General features: G+C 39.6%; 1 protein-coding gene across 1 annotated transcript in view; it reads right to left on the reverse strand.

Moving 5' to 3' along the window:
- The window catches only part of Tnpo1 (transportin 1), an 81,731-nt gene that overhangs the window by 33,579 nt on the left and 29,123 nt on the right, over positions 1 to 19,029 (reverse strand). The window contains exons 3-7 of the mRNA XM_055598404.1: positions 18,664 to 19,024; positions 16,986 to 17,061; positions 11,885 to 12,034; positions 6,091 to 6,197; positions 3,088 to 3,221 (exon numbers count right to left, since the gene is read on the reverse strand). Coding sequence (XP_055454379.1) covers positions 3,088 to 3,221; positions 6,091 to 6,197; positions 11,885 to 12,034; positions 16,986 to 17,061; positions 18,664 to 19,024 — 828 coding nt within the window. The remainder of the gene's footprint in view (positions 1 to 3,087; positions 3,222 to 6,090; positions 6,198 to 11,884; positions 12,035 to 16,985; positions 17,062 to 18,663; positions 19,025 to 19,029) is intronic.

The following is a 19,029-nucleotide window of genomic DNA, read 5'->3' on the forward strand; positions in this document are numbered from 1 at the left end:
CATTGTTTTCTATTCTTTGCTAAAGAATAGCGTACCCACTGATTTTTCCTATGTGCCTCTCATGCACTATTTGCTGCTATAACTATTTATTTGTTCCTCACTAAGTGGAACTGAGAATTAACAGAGCCCACCAAAGTAGGCTACTAACAAGATCCCCAAATAAAGGAGGAAGAGCGAGGTATCCAAACCAAGAGTAGCACAAACTGCAACATAGAGAACAAAGAAATCTGAAAGGGAAAGGCTCCCTTAAAGATCACAAGTCCTCTAATGAATTCAGGTTGAATGTGTGGAATGCTAGATGACCTCTCCAAGTTTAATAGAAAATGATCAATGTCTTCTAAAAGGATGTAAACACATAGATGACTTAGGGAGGAAATCAAGACAGCACCTGGAGGAAAGGCAGTAGCACAGAGGAGAAAGTAGGCAAAGTGGCCGAAAACCTTAGTCATATAGCTAAAAAATGCAAAATAAAAGAGAACTCTAGTGAGCCAATAGAGATTTTGAGAAAAAAGAAACAGAAATGTTAGATATGAAAAATTCACATAAGCTAAATTAAAAAGCAAAGTAAAATATATCACCAAGACAATCAACAAAGCAGATAAAAGAATTATCAGAGATACAAGGCAAGGTATCAAAGCGAAGCTGGAGGCGGCTCAGTGGTTAAAAGCGCTGCTTACTCTTACAGAGGATCCAGGTTCTTCCCAGCACCACAGGACAGCTCACAACCGTCTGTAAATCCAGTTCTAGAGAGCCAAAACCTACTTCTGGCCTCCATGGCACCTCATGCTTATGGTATTGACAAACATGCTAGCAAAACACGCAGACACATAAAATTTTTTTAAAATTTCATTTATTCTTATTTCACATGCATATCTGTCTCCCTGAGGATGTCAGATGCCCTGGAACTGGCATTATAGACACTTGTGAACTGCCATGTGGGTGCTGGGAATGAATTTACATCATCTGAAACAGTAAGTGCTCTTAAGTGCTGAGCCAACTCTCCAGCCCAGAAAACTGGTCAAGGAAACACTGCATTCAAACAGACATACAAATAAAAAAGCCACTTAAAATGCCCAAGTTACTAACAATTCACACTCCTCTGGAATCACAAGACAATGGACAGCCACACAACCGTAAACACTAAACGGTGCTTACGGCAGCATATAGTCCCTGAGCTCAGATTCCATCCACTAGAGTCATAGTAACATAGACTGTACCACACACACAGAAACACCCACAAAATAAAACACAGGGCTGGAAGGCAACTACTCATCTGTATCTACCCGATCCCCGAAAAGGTCTCCAACATTGAGAAACAGCCTCTTCTACACACGTTCCTAGGAAAACCTGGTAGCAGAACATTAACAACCAGCTAGTTCCATACTTTATACTTCGCACACAAAAACAACAAAACCAATTCAAAACGGATCAAAGCCTTTAATGTTAAGACCTGAAAACTGAAACCGCTAGAGGAAAGCAGACAGAAAACAGGAGAAAACTTTGACACCTACATATCAAAGATCAATATGCAATCATGAAGAACAAAAAAAACCTAAATAATCACTAAATGGGATAATGAGCTGAAGAGTCTCAAAGAAATGCAAAGCGATCAATAAATACCTGAAAGTGTCCCCATCTTTCGGCACTAGTGAGATGTAAATTAAAACTGCACTGAGATTTCACCTTACTCCCACTGGAATGGCTATAATTTAAAAATGACTTACAACAAATGCTGGCAAGGATACCGAGAAGAGGAACCACTTTTGCTGAAGATGGGAACAGCAACCATGTAAATCAGTACAGCTTCTTCAAAACACTAAATACAGACCAGCATACATACGTGCCATGCCTAGGGACACACACACAGAAGATCCTAAAGCCCAGGAGCTTCTAGATCTAAGTTCACCGACACACCAATCACTAAACCAAGGAATACAGCCAGCCTAGACGTCCATTATCGATGAATGGATAAAGAAAACATGGCACATTACAGGGTGGAATTTTATTCACAAAGCTGTGAAGAATGAGCTCAAGACATCTGCAGAAATGGACAGAGCAGGAGATGTGTGAGTGAAGTGAGCCTTATCCAGAAAGGTGGCATCACACTTTAAGAATACATACACACACGCTGTAACACAGGACAGCACCAAAAGAACTAGAAAAGGGGAGATTAGCTACCAAAGGAGGGACAACAGCTGTACACGAACAACATGTAAAGGATAATTTAATCAAGAAATAAAGTCAGGTCAGCTTTCTGCTCACACAGTTGAAACACATCCATGGGATAAAATACTGAGGCCCAGCTAATAGCTACAGTCTGCACTCAAGGTCACTCACCACTGAGTGATTGATTTCTTCTAGCCAATGATTCCTATTTATAAGCCAATACATCTGTTTATTGTATGGAGATATATGAAAAACTGACAACAAAACTATCAAAGAAACTGACAATAGAAACAACCTTATTTTCCTTAATAACAAGTTAGGAGAGTCAACCATCTATACACCCAAAAAGTCAGAAAGTTCAATAGCTCAAGAAAATAAAGGAGACACTACAGAGTTACATACTTCCATTAACACTGTAATTATAACTTGCAAGGGAAGCTGATGGCAACAGGCTAATTTATTCTGGTCACTCGGGCAGGCAGCACTGGAGAGACTGTGATTGCTAAGGTGAAGAAAGGACATGAGTCTACACTAGCGTGAGGAGCTTCCACAGAAGCCTGCCGGGTCATTTCAGGGATCTAAAAGGACCTGGGGCCCACGTATTTAAATCAGATGTAAAACCTTTAGAGTAACAACAGTTAATAACTCAACGAAAACATGTTTTCATTATCATTCACTCATGAATTTTCTTTACAGGATGAAGAAAAGCAAAAAAAGATGACAGAACTGGATCTGGAAATAGAGGTAGGTAGGAAAGAACTTATCTTGTTCAAAAGTTCAAAGAACATCAGATAATCTCATTCACCTGAATGGACACGGGTATATCAATGTTGCCCTAATAGAATTTTAGTTATTTAAGCATTTGGATGTGACGAGGCAGGTAACAATTTTAATGGTCGACCAACCCTGCTACATACACACCTTATTTTGGGACTACTGTGCTTGAAAAACTGTAAAAATTTGGGAATCATGATGTTGAGAGGGCGGTCTAAAACGTCACTGTCTAAAATCTCTGCAGAGTCTTCGCATATCTTCTGAAGGGCACCGAACGCTCCCTGTAAGAGACAGGGCAGAACATCAGAGCTCACTGAAAGCAGCTACACATGCTCAAGTGACAGAGCCCAGGGTCTGGGATCCCAGCACTTGGGGATTCATGACACATGAAGACCACTAGTTTGAGACCAGTCTAGACAACACAGTAAGACCATATCTCAAACAAACAGACTAAAAACAAAGCTAAACAATGCAAAAACCCAAAATGCACGCCATGCTAATTAATTTAGATGCCATGACATCATCTGCCCAAATGCTTATATATATATATATATATATATATATATATATATATATATGAGAATATGAATGAGAGACAGTTTCTCTGTGTAGCCCTGGCTGGCCTGTACCCGCTTTGTAAACCAGGCTGACCTAGAGCTCACAGAAATCCACCTGCCTCTGCCTCCCTGAGTGCTGGGATTACAGGCATGTGCCACTACACCTGGCTGCTTTATAAAACTTAAAGTTAATTCAGAGCATAAATGAAAATACCATCCTAATGATACATTTAAAGTTTTAGCATTAAGTAAGTTAAAACTGGAAAACATTTTTGTTAATTATAAGAAATATCTAATCTCAAGATCTAATTCCACTGAAATGTTATCAATTAAGTCCATATTAAAATTGTCTTATTAAATGCTAAAATGAATGTAAAGCTACCTAACCACTGTTAACATGCATTCATTTTGAAATATATAACCTACAACTTTTAAAACAATCATATACAAGCCATATATTAGGAAACTGACAACAAAACATAGTAAGAGAGGAGACTCCACTGACAACTTCTTCCCCTAATCACTTTTCTTGACAAGAGGGTAACCTGGAGTTCTTGCACACAGCATGACCTACTGAGTAGGTCAATTGCTTACTTCACTCTTTCTGCGTCCATCACTGACAACTTGATAGAGAACTGCAGACAGTTAGTTTCTAACAGTGCTAGCAAAAGCAGTGTGACTATTCTACTATTCTTTACAATACCTGAAAAAATAAATTTTAAAATTTAAACTTAAAACTTTATCAAAAATATAAAGTCAGTCTTAGATTTAACATGCATTACCTAGGTTTTAGCTATATTAAAATAGCTATACTTGAATACTAAGTTTTTTGCAAACAAGTTGTATTTCTAAAAGCCAATGACTAAAGTCAAATGTTCATTTGTTTCCTGTTGTAGCAATAAAAATTCAACTAAGTGGCTACCAAAATAATAATAATAAAGAAGCGCACATGCGAGGGCACGCGCGCGCGCGCGCGCGCGCACACACACACACACACTCTCTCGCAAGACAAGATTTCTCTGAGTAGCCCTGGGTGACCTAAAACTCACTCTGTAGATCAGGCTGGTTTGGAACACAGAGATCCACCTGCCTCTGCCTCCTGAGTGTTAGGATTAAAGGTGTGTGTCACCACTGCCTGACAGAGGAATGAAATTTTTAAGACAAAGAAAAACAAAAAGCAAAATAAACAACCTCCCCATCATATTTCCACTAAAAACACCCATTTAGGAATTATTCTGTGCCAGCGTTGAGGAAGCCTACATCTTCAGCACAGCACCTTACAATTTTACAATCAGTATAGTTTATACTTCTGTTCTCGGGAACTGCTTTGTTATATTTCATTTTTTATATTTATCATCATGTCAAAGTGCTATTTAAGTTGTGTCACTGTTTTTCCCAGGGACTCCAGCACACATCTGAGAATTACATTTTAAAGAGTGACTGAAGAGATCACTTTGCCAAAATCCTTCTCTTCTCTCCCAAATCACTGCTCCTTTAGACAAGCCAGGCTAGCCATAAACTTGATGCCACTTGTTTATCTCTGCCTCCACGATGCCCTGCTTAAGAGTCAAAGCACCTAAATGTCTGCACACTGCTTTTATTCTATCTCTCAGAAACAAAGATAGTCAGATCTCTAGGAATTTTAGGCAACCCAGAGCTACACTGTGAGACCCTGTCTCCAAGAAAGAAGGAAGGAAACCTGCTAGTAAATCAAATATATCAGTGCTCATCAACATTGAGAAACTGTAAGAAAGGAATTCTATTTGGGCATGGTGGCTCATGTCTGTAATCCCAGCATTTGGGACGAGGTAGGTTAGGAGGACCAGAAGAGACTGTCTTAAAAAAAAAAAAAAAAAAAAAATCAAACCAAATCACAAAAAACCAAAAAACAGAAACATAAAGCCACAAAACATTTTCTTCATTGCCTTAAACATAAGTGACAATAAAAACTCACTCACCAAAACCAAACCAAAACAAAAAATCCAAAACAAAGAAGCAAATAAAAATCTCAAAAACTAAAACAAAATCAAGAGATCAGAATAAAAATTCATGTATGATTAAAAATGTTTGCGCCTTTTATTGTATGTCATTAATTTAGATAAACTAAAAACAATTCATGGTCTGGTGTCTTGGTGAATTTCAGTTTCCTTTTAAATATGTGAGACATCAATAAAGGACTGGAGCGATGGCTCTCTGGTGGGGTGAGAGTGCTTGTTCCTCAAGGTTCGGTTCCCAGCATGTGCGTGTGCATCTGCACACGCATGCAGTGCTTGTATATAAATGTAGCATACACATAGATGCAGGCAAAACACTCCCACCCATAAAATTAAAAAAATGAATTAAATATAGTAGAATCAGCTCTTAAATCACATGTATGTAACATTTAAGAATAACCTTAGAAAGATAAAGTATTTCTTTATAGAAAACACAGTGAAGAGATTTGTCATATTATTCCCAGAAAACAGTAAAAGGTAACAAATATAAATTACAAAGGCAGCTTTAGGCTTCTGGTTTTGAAGCTGTTTCCTTCAGAAGCATTTTCCCAAAGGCTACCATATGGCATGAAGCAAAGATCAGAAGCAAACAATGTTACCTCACAAGTGTTGTAGTCCTCAGAATCCAGCAGACTACAGAGTTTTGGTAAGAGATCAGGCCAATTCTGCAGTTCTCCCTTGGAGGCAATGGTTGTAATTAAAATACCTAGAAGAACAACACACTGGAGCTTATTGCACTGAGTGAGGTGCATGCACAACATTTCAAAATATATACACCAAGAGATCCAAACTGCAATCTCAGCCATCATTTCCCTAGCATTGTATGGGGGGGGGGAGGGGCATACCACAGTGTAAATCAGATGTTTTTCATCTTGTTGCCCAATATTTTCTCCAATTTTTAAAACTTCACCACACATCTATCTGTACAAAACCCCTACAATCTGATTAATTCCACTAATTAAAATTAACCAAAATTTCATGAAGACAACCAACAAATAAACAGAAAAAAATATAGTAAAATGCTCTCAATAGTTCAAATTAAAGATCCTTCAAGAAGCTAAGAAGCCAGGTGGTGGTGCACGCCTTTAATCCCAGCACTCAAGAGGTTCTGAAGCAGATCAATCTCTGTGGGTTCAAGGCCACTCTGGTCAGCCGAGAACAGCCAGGGCTACACAGAGAAACCCTGTCTCTAAAAGCAAAACAAGCAAGAGACGCTAACAATACCCTTCCAACTTCGATGGAATTACAGCTGGGACTACAGCGGGGACGCAAGCAGGGGTCCCAACTGCAGAGCAATCCAGTGTGTCCACATGCTGTTCAAGGGCCCCATCCAAGTAGATAGTTATGTAGCCACCAACAGCCCACACTGGTGGCATTTGCTCACAGGCCATCTCCTTCTGGCTGGACTAATTAAACTGTGTTATGCGCTGTGTAATACACAAAAATCGGATGAGTTTTGTCTTAAAATTTCCCTCCAACTTAATACATTATTGGTTGCATAATATTTGGTGGCTATGGATATTTTCATACCATGAAGGTATAAAATTTGATGTAGGTAAATTACATATAATCTAAGTCACAAAATAGAAAAATAACTTCTTCATAGGGTTATTCTGAAAATTCAGAAAAATTGACACAAAAATACCTGGCATCTAACTGATACTGAATTATTACTGAACAAGCTGTAGAGTGAACACAAACTTTATTATTTCATCTTTAGTTTTTAAAAAGACTGTTTCCAGCAATAAGCAAAACTGCTGGATGCCTTTACTCCCAGCACTCAGGGAAGCAAAGGAAGATCTCTGTGACCTAGAGGCCACCTGGCCTATATAGTGAGTCAAACAGAACTACATAGTGAGAACCTCCCTTTCTCAAACAAACAAAAAAACAATAAATTTACTTTTCAAAAAGAGGGAAACCCAGTAGAAAAAGAAAATGTACTGAAAGCCTCTTAAAGATACCAATCACTTACTAGCCTTTAGGCAAGAATCAATTAGGCATCAGTATCTTGTTCTTCCTGTCAATTATTCTTTTCTAAAGTGAAAATATAAAAGAACACAGGACTCTGTGGCTACTGAAACTGTAATCCCAGATTTGGAAAGTGGAAGCAGGAAGATCAAGAGCTCAAAGCCAGGCCAGACTCAGTGGTGTACACCTTTAGCTCCAGCACTTGGGACAGAGGCAGGTACAACTAGGAGTCTGAGGCCAGCCTGGTCTTTAAGAGATCTTCCAAGACCACACAGAGAAACTTGGGTGGTTGTGTGGAAACAAACAACCACCACCAACCAGGAACAGAAACAAAACAAAACTTCAGAGACACCAACTGTACAAAACAGACACAGTCTACAACTTGAATGACATTACTTTTGCTAGGGAAGCATTAAAGAATGTTGACAGATTAACCAACTCCAAATTATGTAACCCCATAACACCATCTACTCCTGGGGAAAAAAAAAATCCTAATAACCAAGAAGAGTTGAAAAAATAAAAAGTGGCAGGAAATTTTCAGTGTCTGGAACTATAAGAGCTGGATGTAGTACTGAATGCCTGGAACTCCAAAACTCAAGAGATGAAGGCAAGAGGATCAGGCAGGTCATCAGCCTGGACTACTGAGACCTTATCTCACAAAACCAAAAAGAACAAATATGAGAACTATAATTGTGTTTGATAATACTCATTAAAATCTTAAGAACTTAAAATAATACTCTGGCCCCAATAAGGCTAGTTATGTTCTATGACTTAATCTTACGCAAACTTTTCCATAAGTGTCCAACTGGAATACTAAAATTACAAACAAGCCATGAATTATTCTGTAAGACAAGCAATTTATCCAATGATTTAGCACACAATCATTATTAAAATGAAGTACCTTCCAAATAAATTTTCTTGACAAGATTTACAACATACAACAGGAAGAGGAAGAAGCAATTAAAACTTGGGTGCAGTAGGCACATTCCTGTAGCTACAGCCCAGGAAAATGAATAGAAAGCAAGATCCCATCTCAAAATAAATCTTAAATTTTTAAAACCCAAAGTTGCAAGATTATTTTTACAATCAGAAATTTACTAAGTTCTTAATATGGTAAGTATTGTATTGGGTGATAAGAAAGCTAAAATTAGCAAACGGTCCTTGCCCTTAGGAAGTTCAGTAATTGGCAATGTGGCATGTTTGATCGGCACAGAACAAGTGTTGCAGCTATGGCATCCTAAGGGAACCTGGAGAGGCAACATCCCACAGTTCACAAAAGAGCCCAACCACAAAATAAATAGATAGATAGATAGATAGATAGATAGATAGATAGATAGATAGATAGATACATACATACATACATACATACATACATACATACATAAATAATCAATCTAGCCTGAAATGCCAAGAGAGTTGAGGTTGTAACATGTTGGTCTAGGTAGAAATCCTATACACTAATAACATGGTGTACCATTACACAAGTCTCAAGAACTTTCTGTCAAGGCTGATGAGTGAAGATCTGGTCTCCAATTCTTAGAAATGCCTTTCAGATAACTACTACAAAACATATTCCCAAAAGTGTTTTAAATCTGTTCTCACGTGAACTACGATTAACTACTTAAGATATAAGAATAAAATAAAAAACTCCCAGATTTCCTGGATACCATCAATGTTTTACAATATGCTTGTGTTTATTTCCCTGAAGCAAAAACAACCAAAGACCTGAGTTAAAACAAACAAACCCCCCAACAATTCTAGGTGATCCTTCATGTGATTCTAGAGGATGATTTGCAACTAACTACTTTAAATTTTAACAGTGTCCCACCCAGTAGTTTCTCCTCTTCAACCTGTTCTACCATCTTTATTCCGCATCAAAACAGAAGGAGAACGAGGGAAAATGACAAAGGTTTTATTTTTAGTTTTTTATATTAGTTGTCCTTTGACAGTCTCACACAGCCTAGTTACTCACCCTCTTATTCTCATTCTTCTCAACACCCTCCCTTCTTCCTACAACCCCTTTTCCATATTCATGTCTTTCATTTGTGACCTACCCTTTAAAACCATGTGCCAGAGCTTCATGGGCTCACAAGGACTACACCTCTCCCAGAATATTTTAAAAGCTAGTAATTCAGCAGGTAGTGGGACCCCAGGAACTCCTCCAATGGAGGAGGATTACACGTCTCCCAGAATATTTCTGAAGCCACAGTTCAGTCAGACCTTCCTCCACATATGACAGACTTTACAGGAGCAGTCTGGTTGACGTCCCAGGGCACGTGAATAAAAACCATCGCCTGTCCAAAAACAGCATTTTGAAGCCCTCTTCACTACACTCTTCCTATCTGCTCTTCTGTGATGTCTCCTAAACTTTTAGAGGGGTAGAGGTGTCTACCTGGGTTCAGCACCTCACTACCTCTCATTCTCAGACATGAGCAAAGTAAATCTGCATGGTTTTGTCACCTTTGAGTATCACTGGTCTTTTACTTTTAACTAACACAAAGCAAATAATTTAACTGGACAATCTGTTTAACTATTTCAAGTTGGTAGCTTTATGAAGTTAGTATTTCAGAGTTTTAAATTATCAGAAATTATTAGCCAGGTGTATTGGTTCATGCCTTAATTAATCCCAGCACTCAGTGGGCAGAAGCAAGGAGGTATCATTGAGTTCCATGCCAGCTTGTTTTACACGGTGAGTTCCAGGCCACCCGGAGATACAACAGTGTGACTGTCTCAGAACATTCAGATTTTATAGCAATGTGAATTCTGGTAAAGGCTGTTCAACTGGCAAAACAAAAGTAAACATCCCAGAACCCCAAGGGATATTTAATTTGTATGTAGAAGTGAAGAAATATAATGAACTAAATTAAATGCACTCACCACCAGCCAGTCTCTAACATATGTCAGTCATTGTTTTAGCTATTCTATCCATTTCCACCTTTGAACTTGTAATTATTGTTTATAATATTCCAGACATTGCTAGAAACATACACTGCACTTACATTTGAAGCTAGATAAAAACTGTTGGTTATACTGAAAAACGTCAGTGGCCTCTCACAATTGGAATACCAGAGCACATAATAAAAATAAGACCTAAAACTCAAGAACCATAAAGACTTTATGAAACACAATTCCTAGAACCATAGGGGGCATAATCCTAAAATAGACCCAGATTCCAAATACTTTCAAAGACTGTTGGTGAAAGAAATCCAGTCTTCACTCACTGAAAAGGAAAATCAATTCTTTTCTCCCAGTACTTCCAGCCTTCCACAGTTAAGATACAAAGTACTTTAGTTTAGACTAAATAGGAGAGGCAGGTTTAGAGAGAGCCAACAATCTTCATTTAATTTCTGTATCTCACTAACTCCTTTCCTTTCAACTGAACTTTTTCCTTAAGGAAACTTTTTTAATCCCATTTTACTACATCTATTTTTTTCCTCTTGGTTTTAAACAGAATACTGCTAGCACTCCATTCTTTTCACCACTACCAAGAGCTGGCGATCCTTAATAGAGGATATGTAAGTATAAGAAAATAATCTATAGTCTGAGTTTGTACCCCCAAACTACAAATGTACCACAGTCCCCAAACCTGAAGTCAGAATAATGGCATTCTTTAATATGGAGATGCCTGAGGAGAATCAGAGCCTCATAGACACAAACAGTACTTCTCAAACTTAAAAGAAAACGTATAAAACGAAGGCTCCTCCTCCCCAAACAAGGAACATTTAATAAAATACCAACTTATTTCAGCCTTTCATTTAAACAAACTGCTAGCTATGGCCACGGTGGAAGGTAGGCTCTTAGACCTGTGGCATGCTGTCAGTGGCAGCTTCTCTGACGACAGCTGTCTGTGGTGAGATGCTGGCATGTACTTACCAAGTGGCCAGTTGGGTGCTCCCTGAGACTTAGGCCAGCTACTATCTTACTTCACTACTACATAAACAATTCAATCCCCGAAAACAAGCTGTACACTGAAAAGACTTAAACAAAGAAACCAAACCCTGCTGTCAGGCAGATATAACGAAGGCTGGTACTGGAAAGCGTTAACAGTAAAAATTTATACTCCTATATTTAAGATTGATGCTATAGAACAAGACTTTCTGTACCTGTTAGTGACCCCAAAAATGACCCAAGGCATTACAGACAATACAGAATCCTGATGTACAAGTCCTCACAGAAAAGGCAGAGGTCCTAATGTCAACCTTCGATGCCCCATTAATAATGATTAATTAGCAATCATTGTCCTTGGTTTCACTGGGTTCCAAAGCCTTTATTGAAAAGGCGAATGAGATACATAAGGATTTAAAAGGCAGTGCTGTCCATCACAACTTCAAATGGAAAAACGAAAACTGCTACAAAAATAGCATCCTATTTCTAAAAATAATCAGGTAGAAAAAGTACATGCAAAGTTTCTGTAACAGAACTTACCAACAGTGGCTCTGATCAGAGGAGAGGAGTCACCAATGTTATTTAGACATTCACTTTTGATAAAGTCTGTCACACCATTTGGGAAGTTCTGAAAATGAGCTTTCACATTATTCTTCAAGATCAGACCACTCAATGACCTTGTGGGCTCATCTGGAAAAAAGCAGGAACAGTACTGAGTAATCCTACTTCAAAATGTACCAACAACAGTCACTTTTGGTTGTTTGCTTTTTTTGAGACAGGGTTTCTCTGTGTCGCCCTGGCTGTCCTTGAACTTAGAGATCCTGTCTCTGAGTTACAACCTGGCTCTAACAACAGTTATTTAGAAACCATTTATATTAAAGGACTGATTCCAACATTCCAATTTTTTTTTTTTTTTTTTTTTTTTTTTGCTACAGCTGACTATAAAAAAAAAAATCACAAATTATCAAAAGTCAGCTCTATTAGTCACAGATACCAGTGGCACCCATTCAGATCATGGCAATCTAAAATATCTTTAGATGTCAAATGTTTCCCTAAGAGAAAACTGCTCGGGGGGGGGGGGGGGAATTCTTCCAGGTTGGAACAACAACAAAAACCAAACAAATATATAGGAACGTTTTCTTACAACATGACTGCTATGATTTTCACTGGGGGTATAGGAGTGGGCAGTGAAGCAAAAATGTCCCAAAGCATTAAAAATACATGGACTTTAAAGTTGTTCAAGGCAGAGCCAGAGAGACTACTCAGCTGTTCAAGGCTCATACCTGTGTTCTAGAAGACACTTCCTTAATTGTGCTGACAAATGACACTAGAATGACTGACAGCTTATAAATGCTTGTTATGCCCTAACACTCCAACAAATATTATTGTATTTAATCCTCACACCCTGTCAAGACAGTTAACAACTCAATACACGAGCTAAGAAATTAGAACCGAAGTCAAAAAATCCTAGCACAGGCCAAGCACTATAACATCTCCCTTTATTTCCCGTCGCTGGCTTTGTTTTATCTGAAAGGGCCAGCCAGGTGTGGTGGCACACCTTTATGTGTGCAGGTCTGCTTGGCCTGTCTCAGAGCAAAGGCAAGCACGACCACTAACTGAAAAGCCATCGAGCTCTGAATGCAGATTCTGCACCATTCTACTTCCACCCTGTTCCCAACAGGAAGCAGAAACCACCAAGGGGCTGGAAAAGATCAGTGGCTAAGAGCAAACACTTGCTACTATTAGAAGACAGAGGCCCAAACTTGGTTCCCAGAACCCACACTGGTGGCTCACTACCACTTGTAACTCCATGAGACCTACTGAGGGCACCCCCCAACACACACTGACAGGCAAGACAGAAAACACACAAGTAAAAGTGCAAAAGCCGATGTATTGAATGGTACAATACATTGTATTGAATGGTGATATTAACAGCTTGATCCACCTAACCAACAGGTAAACACCCTAGACTTGTTCTAGTTATGTGCCCCAAATTCTCACTGGCATAATCTCCAAGAGGGAAAAGAACAGTTCCTCAGCACAGATACCCTATCACAGCTACGTAGGCTAAGAGCACTCAAGGCAACATCTAAAGACACCTTTCCATCTCCTACTGGGATGTGTTTCAAATTAAAACAAACAAAAAACAGAAAAGACTTCATGGAAGGTCATCTACAGATCTATACAGTCAAATCCTGTCTCAAAACAGAAACAAAAATGTTGCTATGAAATAAATATCTAATTTTCTCAAGTAAAACACCATTAGCAAAATAATTTAGTGATAATTATTTTAAGTGGCATGCATTTATTCACAGAAAATGCTGTTTTTTTTACAATGAATGTTACAAGATGGAGTTTTAATAAACCGCAACACAAGGAAAAATAATTTAAAGTACATTTCCTGTGTCCAAACTCCATTAAGAAGCGACCAATGAATTGCTTTCCACCCATTAAAATAAGACTTTATAGCACAAGACCTTGACTGCTCATCTGTAAAGGAAAAGAACAGCTCAGTCTGCAGCTTCTTCTTAAACCTTAAAATCTTACTCAGGTCAGGGTAAAACATGTCTGTAATGTCAACACCTGGGAAACAGAGGCTTCTCTTCTGAGTTCAAGGCCAGCCTGACCTACACAGTGAGTTCCAGGCCAGCCAGGGCTATGTAGTGAGACCCAGCCAGATGGATGGATGGATTGATGGATGGACGGACAGACAGACAAGATAGATGACACAACATTTAGGAGCACTTGCTGCTCTTTTAAGAGGACCTGGCTGACTTCCCAGCACCCACAGAGTGTCTCACACTCTATGAAATTCCAGTTTCAGGAGACTGATGTCCTCTTCTGGTCGCCACAGGCACTGCATGCATGTGGTACACATAGACATTCAGGCAAAACAATCAGACATAAAATAAAAATAAATTAAAGAAAGAAAAGCATTTTCATTAAAAGACAAAGTCATGCTCCTTCTCCACTATGATGGCTGTAATGATAGCTATAGACACTGGTGCACGCGCTCTCCTTTGAAAAACTAGGTATGACAGTCTTCTGGGCTGAAGGGAAATAAATTTATCACTGGCATAAGAAGTAGACAAAATAAACTTTAGGTCAAGAAAATGTGAATACCTACCGGGTTTATAATTTAACAGGTCTATGTGGTGGTGGGGTTAGCGGTCTCTTAAAATGTCTTAAAGATATTTTTAAGTATCTTTACATGCCAAGAATGTCTTAGCAAATAAACAGTATAATACTGTAACAGCTTATTTGGAATCAGGGTAAAAAAAAAAGAATAGAGAGCACACTGGTTAATATTTTAAAATAAAACAATTACACATCAGAATCTCATTTATAAATATTTGAGTACTTTTAAAAAATGTGTTTTAGCTAAGTGTCATAGCACATGCCTTTAATTCCCAGCCCTCGGGAGGCAGAGGCAGGCAGATTTCTGAGTTGAAGGCCAGCCTTGTCTCAAAAATCAAAACAAACAAAAAAAGTATTTTACAGGAGGGATAAGATAGTGGGGGGGGGGCCTGGATTTGGGGGGAAACCCAGTGCATTGGAAACTCTGTAAGAGTGACCCTAGCAAAGACTGCTACTAAAAGGGGATGTGGGAAGCAGGCGCAGTAGCGCATGCCTGTGATCCCAGCACTCTGGGAGGCAGAGGCAGGTGGATCTCTGTGAGTCTGAGGCCAGCTTAGTCTACAAATCAAGTCCAGGATAGCCAAGGCTACACAGAGAAACTATCTCAAAAAACAACAAAACACCCAAAAGACAAAAAACACTACCACAACAAAACAAAACAGCAGCGGGGGAGGACCACGGGGCCCAATCTGGCCATCTTCTGTAACTAGACAAGGCCTCAAGTAGAAGGACTGGGACCACCAACCCAGACACAAAACCATCAACCTATAGATTGTCCTGTCCTAGAGCCTAGCAGAATCATCATCAAAGAGACCAGAGAGACTTTACCAAGCCAACTGAGAGCAGAGGCAGAGTCCCACAGGCAAACATTACACGGAGCTCAGAGAACTTGGGGAGTCCTTCAGAGGATGGGAAAGGAGGAACCAGAGAAGTGAGAGCTGCCCTCGACTCTTCTGCCTACTTGTGGAACCCTTTTTCTCCTCCTGGGTTGTCTTGTTCCGCCTTGCTGTGATGGTATGTGCCTGGTCTTACTGTAGTTTGTTATGCCATGTCTGATGTCCCTGGGAGGCCTGCTCTTCTCTGAAAAGAGGAAGGTGGTGGAAGTGGGAGAGAGGGGAGGTGGCTGGGAATGTCTGAGTGTGAGGCCAGCCTGGTCTACAGAATGAGTTCCAGGACAGCCAGGGCTACAGAGAGACTGTCTTGAACCCCTCCACACGCCAAAAGAAAAAAAAGAAAGTGTATGTATGTGTGTATGTGTTGGGGGTTGCAGTGCTAAGGGCTTCTCATGCTGCTCTAAAAATGAACTACATTTCCAGTCAAGTGATTGCTGGTGTGTGAGGTTTTTCTATACTATGAAAAATATAGTATAATCCTAAGCATTCACCAAAGCAGACTAATAACCACCAATTTTAAAGATACACTAAAAGAATTTCTAAATTTAGTTTTAAAATTTTTTACTATGTCTCCCATCACAAAACCCACAGAATTCACTAGGAAATCACCTGAGAACAAATCAAAGGAACCACTACAGTGTGTGTCTGTTAGCAGATCTTTACTTCCATAATGTGCTAGAGGATGGAGCCGAGATCTTACAGCATCTGAGTGTCTAGCAGGCATTTTCCAGTGAAAAGAAGCAAGACAGGTTAGATGCCTTAGTGCCAGAATGCAAACAGAACTGACTTCACAACTTCAAGCTGCGTTTTAACTATGGCTTCTAACACACACATTGCCAAACAAGGGCTAGCAGAAAACTGTCTTAAAACTTATTTAAGTGTCTGCAGTGCTCCACAGACACTCAACACTCAAATGCTATGAAGAACAATCTTCACTATTCTGTCAGCTCAGAGAGGGCAATGAGCATTATCTGTTATATTCACATTTATTTCCCATGACCTGCAAATTGTCCGACAAAGAAACGATGCTAGCAAATAAATAATCTGTGAAATAAAGTCCAGAAGGACATATGACATGCATTAGAATAATCAAAGGCCATGCCATTTTAAAAGCAGACTAGTTAGCTTTAATGTACTGTAGAAGTAATTTAAAATGAAAACTGTAATAGTTAATGACTCCATCATTTGTTAATAACTTTGAACAGTCATATTAGAATAAAGTTCAGAGACAACAATTACCTGATGGTGGTAAGTGTTTTCATGTTTTCTCTACAATGAACACACACACCCAGGTGATTATTAAACCTTGCATTCAATTTGCATACTATTAAAAAAGTCAACCTTTATTATACTCATGTATAAACATTGAAGCTAAACACCAGACTGTGCAGCACATTTTTCATTTGCAAATACCCACAGGGACTTGTATCAGTACCTAGTCATCAAGAGACTGCTTCTTAGCCACCTAAGTGGCAGTAACTCCCAGTGGCACATCTGACAGCCATCAATCCGAGGCGAAATGAAACCCTTTGAAATTAGGATTTCACAGTATAAAGACCTTAATATTGCTAAAGATGTTTTAGTTAAGTATCTACACAAGCTCTACTTACCTTCAGATTTTAGTTTTGTAAGAACAAAAATCAAGTAGTTGTTGAAATCTGGGTATTGATTAAGCTGTTCCAGTTTCTAGAACAAACAGTAGTTAAGGAAACTTCTCTGTATAATCTAAGAATAATATTTGCTTATTAAATCAAACTTGATGTTATTTACAACACACTAGTTAGTACTTGTTCCAGTTCTTTCTGGCTGAAATACTGCATCAAATACAGTCAATAAGACATAAGCGAAGGCAAAAATCTTCATGCTCAATAAGGTAAATGGATTTTTAAAAAAGAGCTGACAACTTTAAAACATCCTAACCTAAAAAGTACTTAAGTATAAATGACAAAAAAAAAAAAGCATCCTAAAAATAAAAACAACCCTTTCGAATTCAAGAGCTTGTGAAGAGATGAGCAAGATGGCCCCCTTTGACTCATTTGTTCATTAGAATTTAAAAAGGACAAGATGCCAGTGATGGCCATGCCTCCACACCAACTCCTTCCCAGATATAGTGTCAGTCAAATCAACCTGTCACCCCAAGACATGGCCCAAAGTGAGGACACAGAGTGGCAGCAACAGGAACACTAGGCTCTAAACCTTTCAGGGCCTGACTCTCCATCTGTAATATGCTTGCCAAGGGTATTTTACCTGCACAGAGATTAAAATGATTTTATTAAGGAAATCTAAATTAATTATTAAATATACTAGGTACACTAAATAAGCTTTTTACGTAACTGGAAATGTCCTCAAAATACCTACAGTTAGAATGTAAATCCTAGCAAAATACACATTACTTTCTCCAAGAAAAGCCCAAACAAGTATTACTAGTTTTAGCATGCTGATGTTAATAAACGTTTATTATTTTGTGATAAAGCATACAACTTAAGACACACGCATACACATATGCATGCATGCATTCACACACATCTGTGTAACTAAGTCTTTCAAAAAACAGAAGTGCTCAAGCCTATACAGAACAAATTTGCTCTACGCTAAGGAGGCACAAAAGACAGGCCATCACTAACTCTAAAATCCCTTCCAGCCACAAGTGCTGACTAAAGGGGTGGCACAACCTTGCTTGATTAATTTTTTTCTTTCTCAGAGAATATGCTCTCAATACCCAGAGCAAACTAGACCCCGACTACTGTACTGGCCTAAGCACCATACCTGGTACACAAAAGATACTTAAAACAAGAAATTAAAATGTTTAGTGCTATAGGAATTACAATGCAACTCTGGACTTGGCTAATTTTAAAACTAATTATTTGTAAAATAATACCTACACTTTTCAACTTGTACCACCCACGGAACTACTACAGCACAAATTAAGTCTGCTCTACAGCATAAAAGCCACTACTATATTACAAAGGACGACTTACCCTATTATCAAAGGTATCTGAACAAAATGGCTTTTTAAATAATCCAAGTAGATCTAAGTCACTATCCCATCCATTTTTAAACGGGCAGCGTCATAGTCAATCATCTACTGGAGGGCTGAGGTTACATCAATGCAGTACTTCTCTGAAACCCTCTCTAATAACTTCTCTTCTGTGGTGTTTTAAATGAAATAAGCTCAACACCAGGTGCTTATTTACTCAATTCCCTATTAGCTGATTTTGCTGCTCACTGGAAACAATAACAAGAGAATCTGCTGTGAACACAGCAGACCAGAGTTCCTTAAGAAGGAACGTGCTGGGACTCAGAGGGTAGCGGGCTGCGGGCTGCGTGTTGGCTCTCCCCGACGGCGGCACGAGGGCCGCTCCAGCGGTCTGGGCACACAGTGAGCCCCCGGGTAGGCCAAAGCTCCAACAGGCCAACCTCCCGGGAGCGCCGGGGAGCCCGCAACAGGTGTGAGCGCGGGCGCGGCGAGTCCCGGCCTCCCCGGCCTCCCCGGCGCGGCCAAAGCCTCGGGCCCTCCCGGCCGTTCAAACCCCGCGCCAGCTCCACCCCCGGCCCGCGCCGCCCGGCCGCAGGCCCCCGCCCCGCCGAGCCCCGCGGGCCCCGGCGCTCCTGCTCGGCGGCGAGGACGTGGCGGCGCGGCACGTGTGGCCTCCG

The sequence above is a fragment of the Psammomys obesus genome, unplaced genomic scaffold (assembly GCF_907164565.1).
Source record: "Psammomys obesus unplaced genomic scaffold, mPsaObe1.curated_primary_1811, whole genome shotgun sequence".
NCBI classification, from domain to species: domain Eukaryota; kingdom Metazoa; phylum Chordata; class Mammalia; order Rodentia; family Muridae; genus Psammomys; species Psammomys obesus.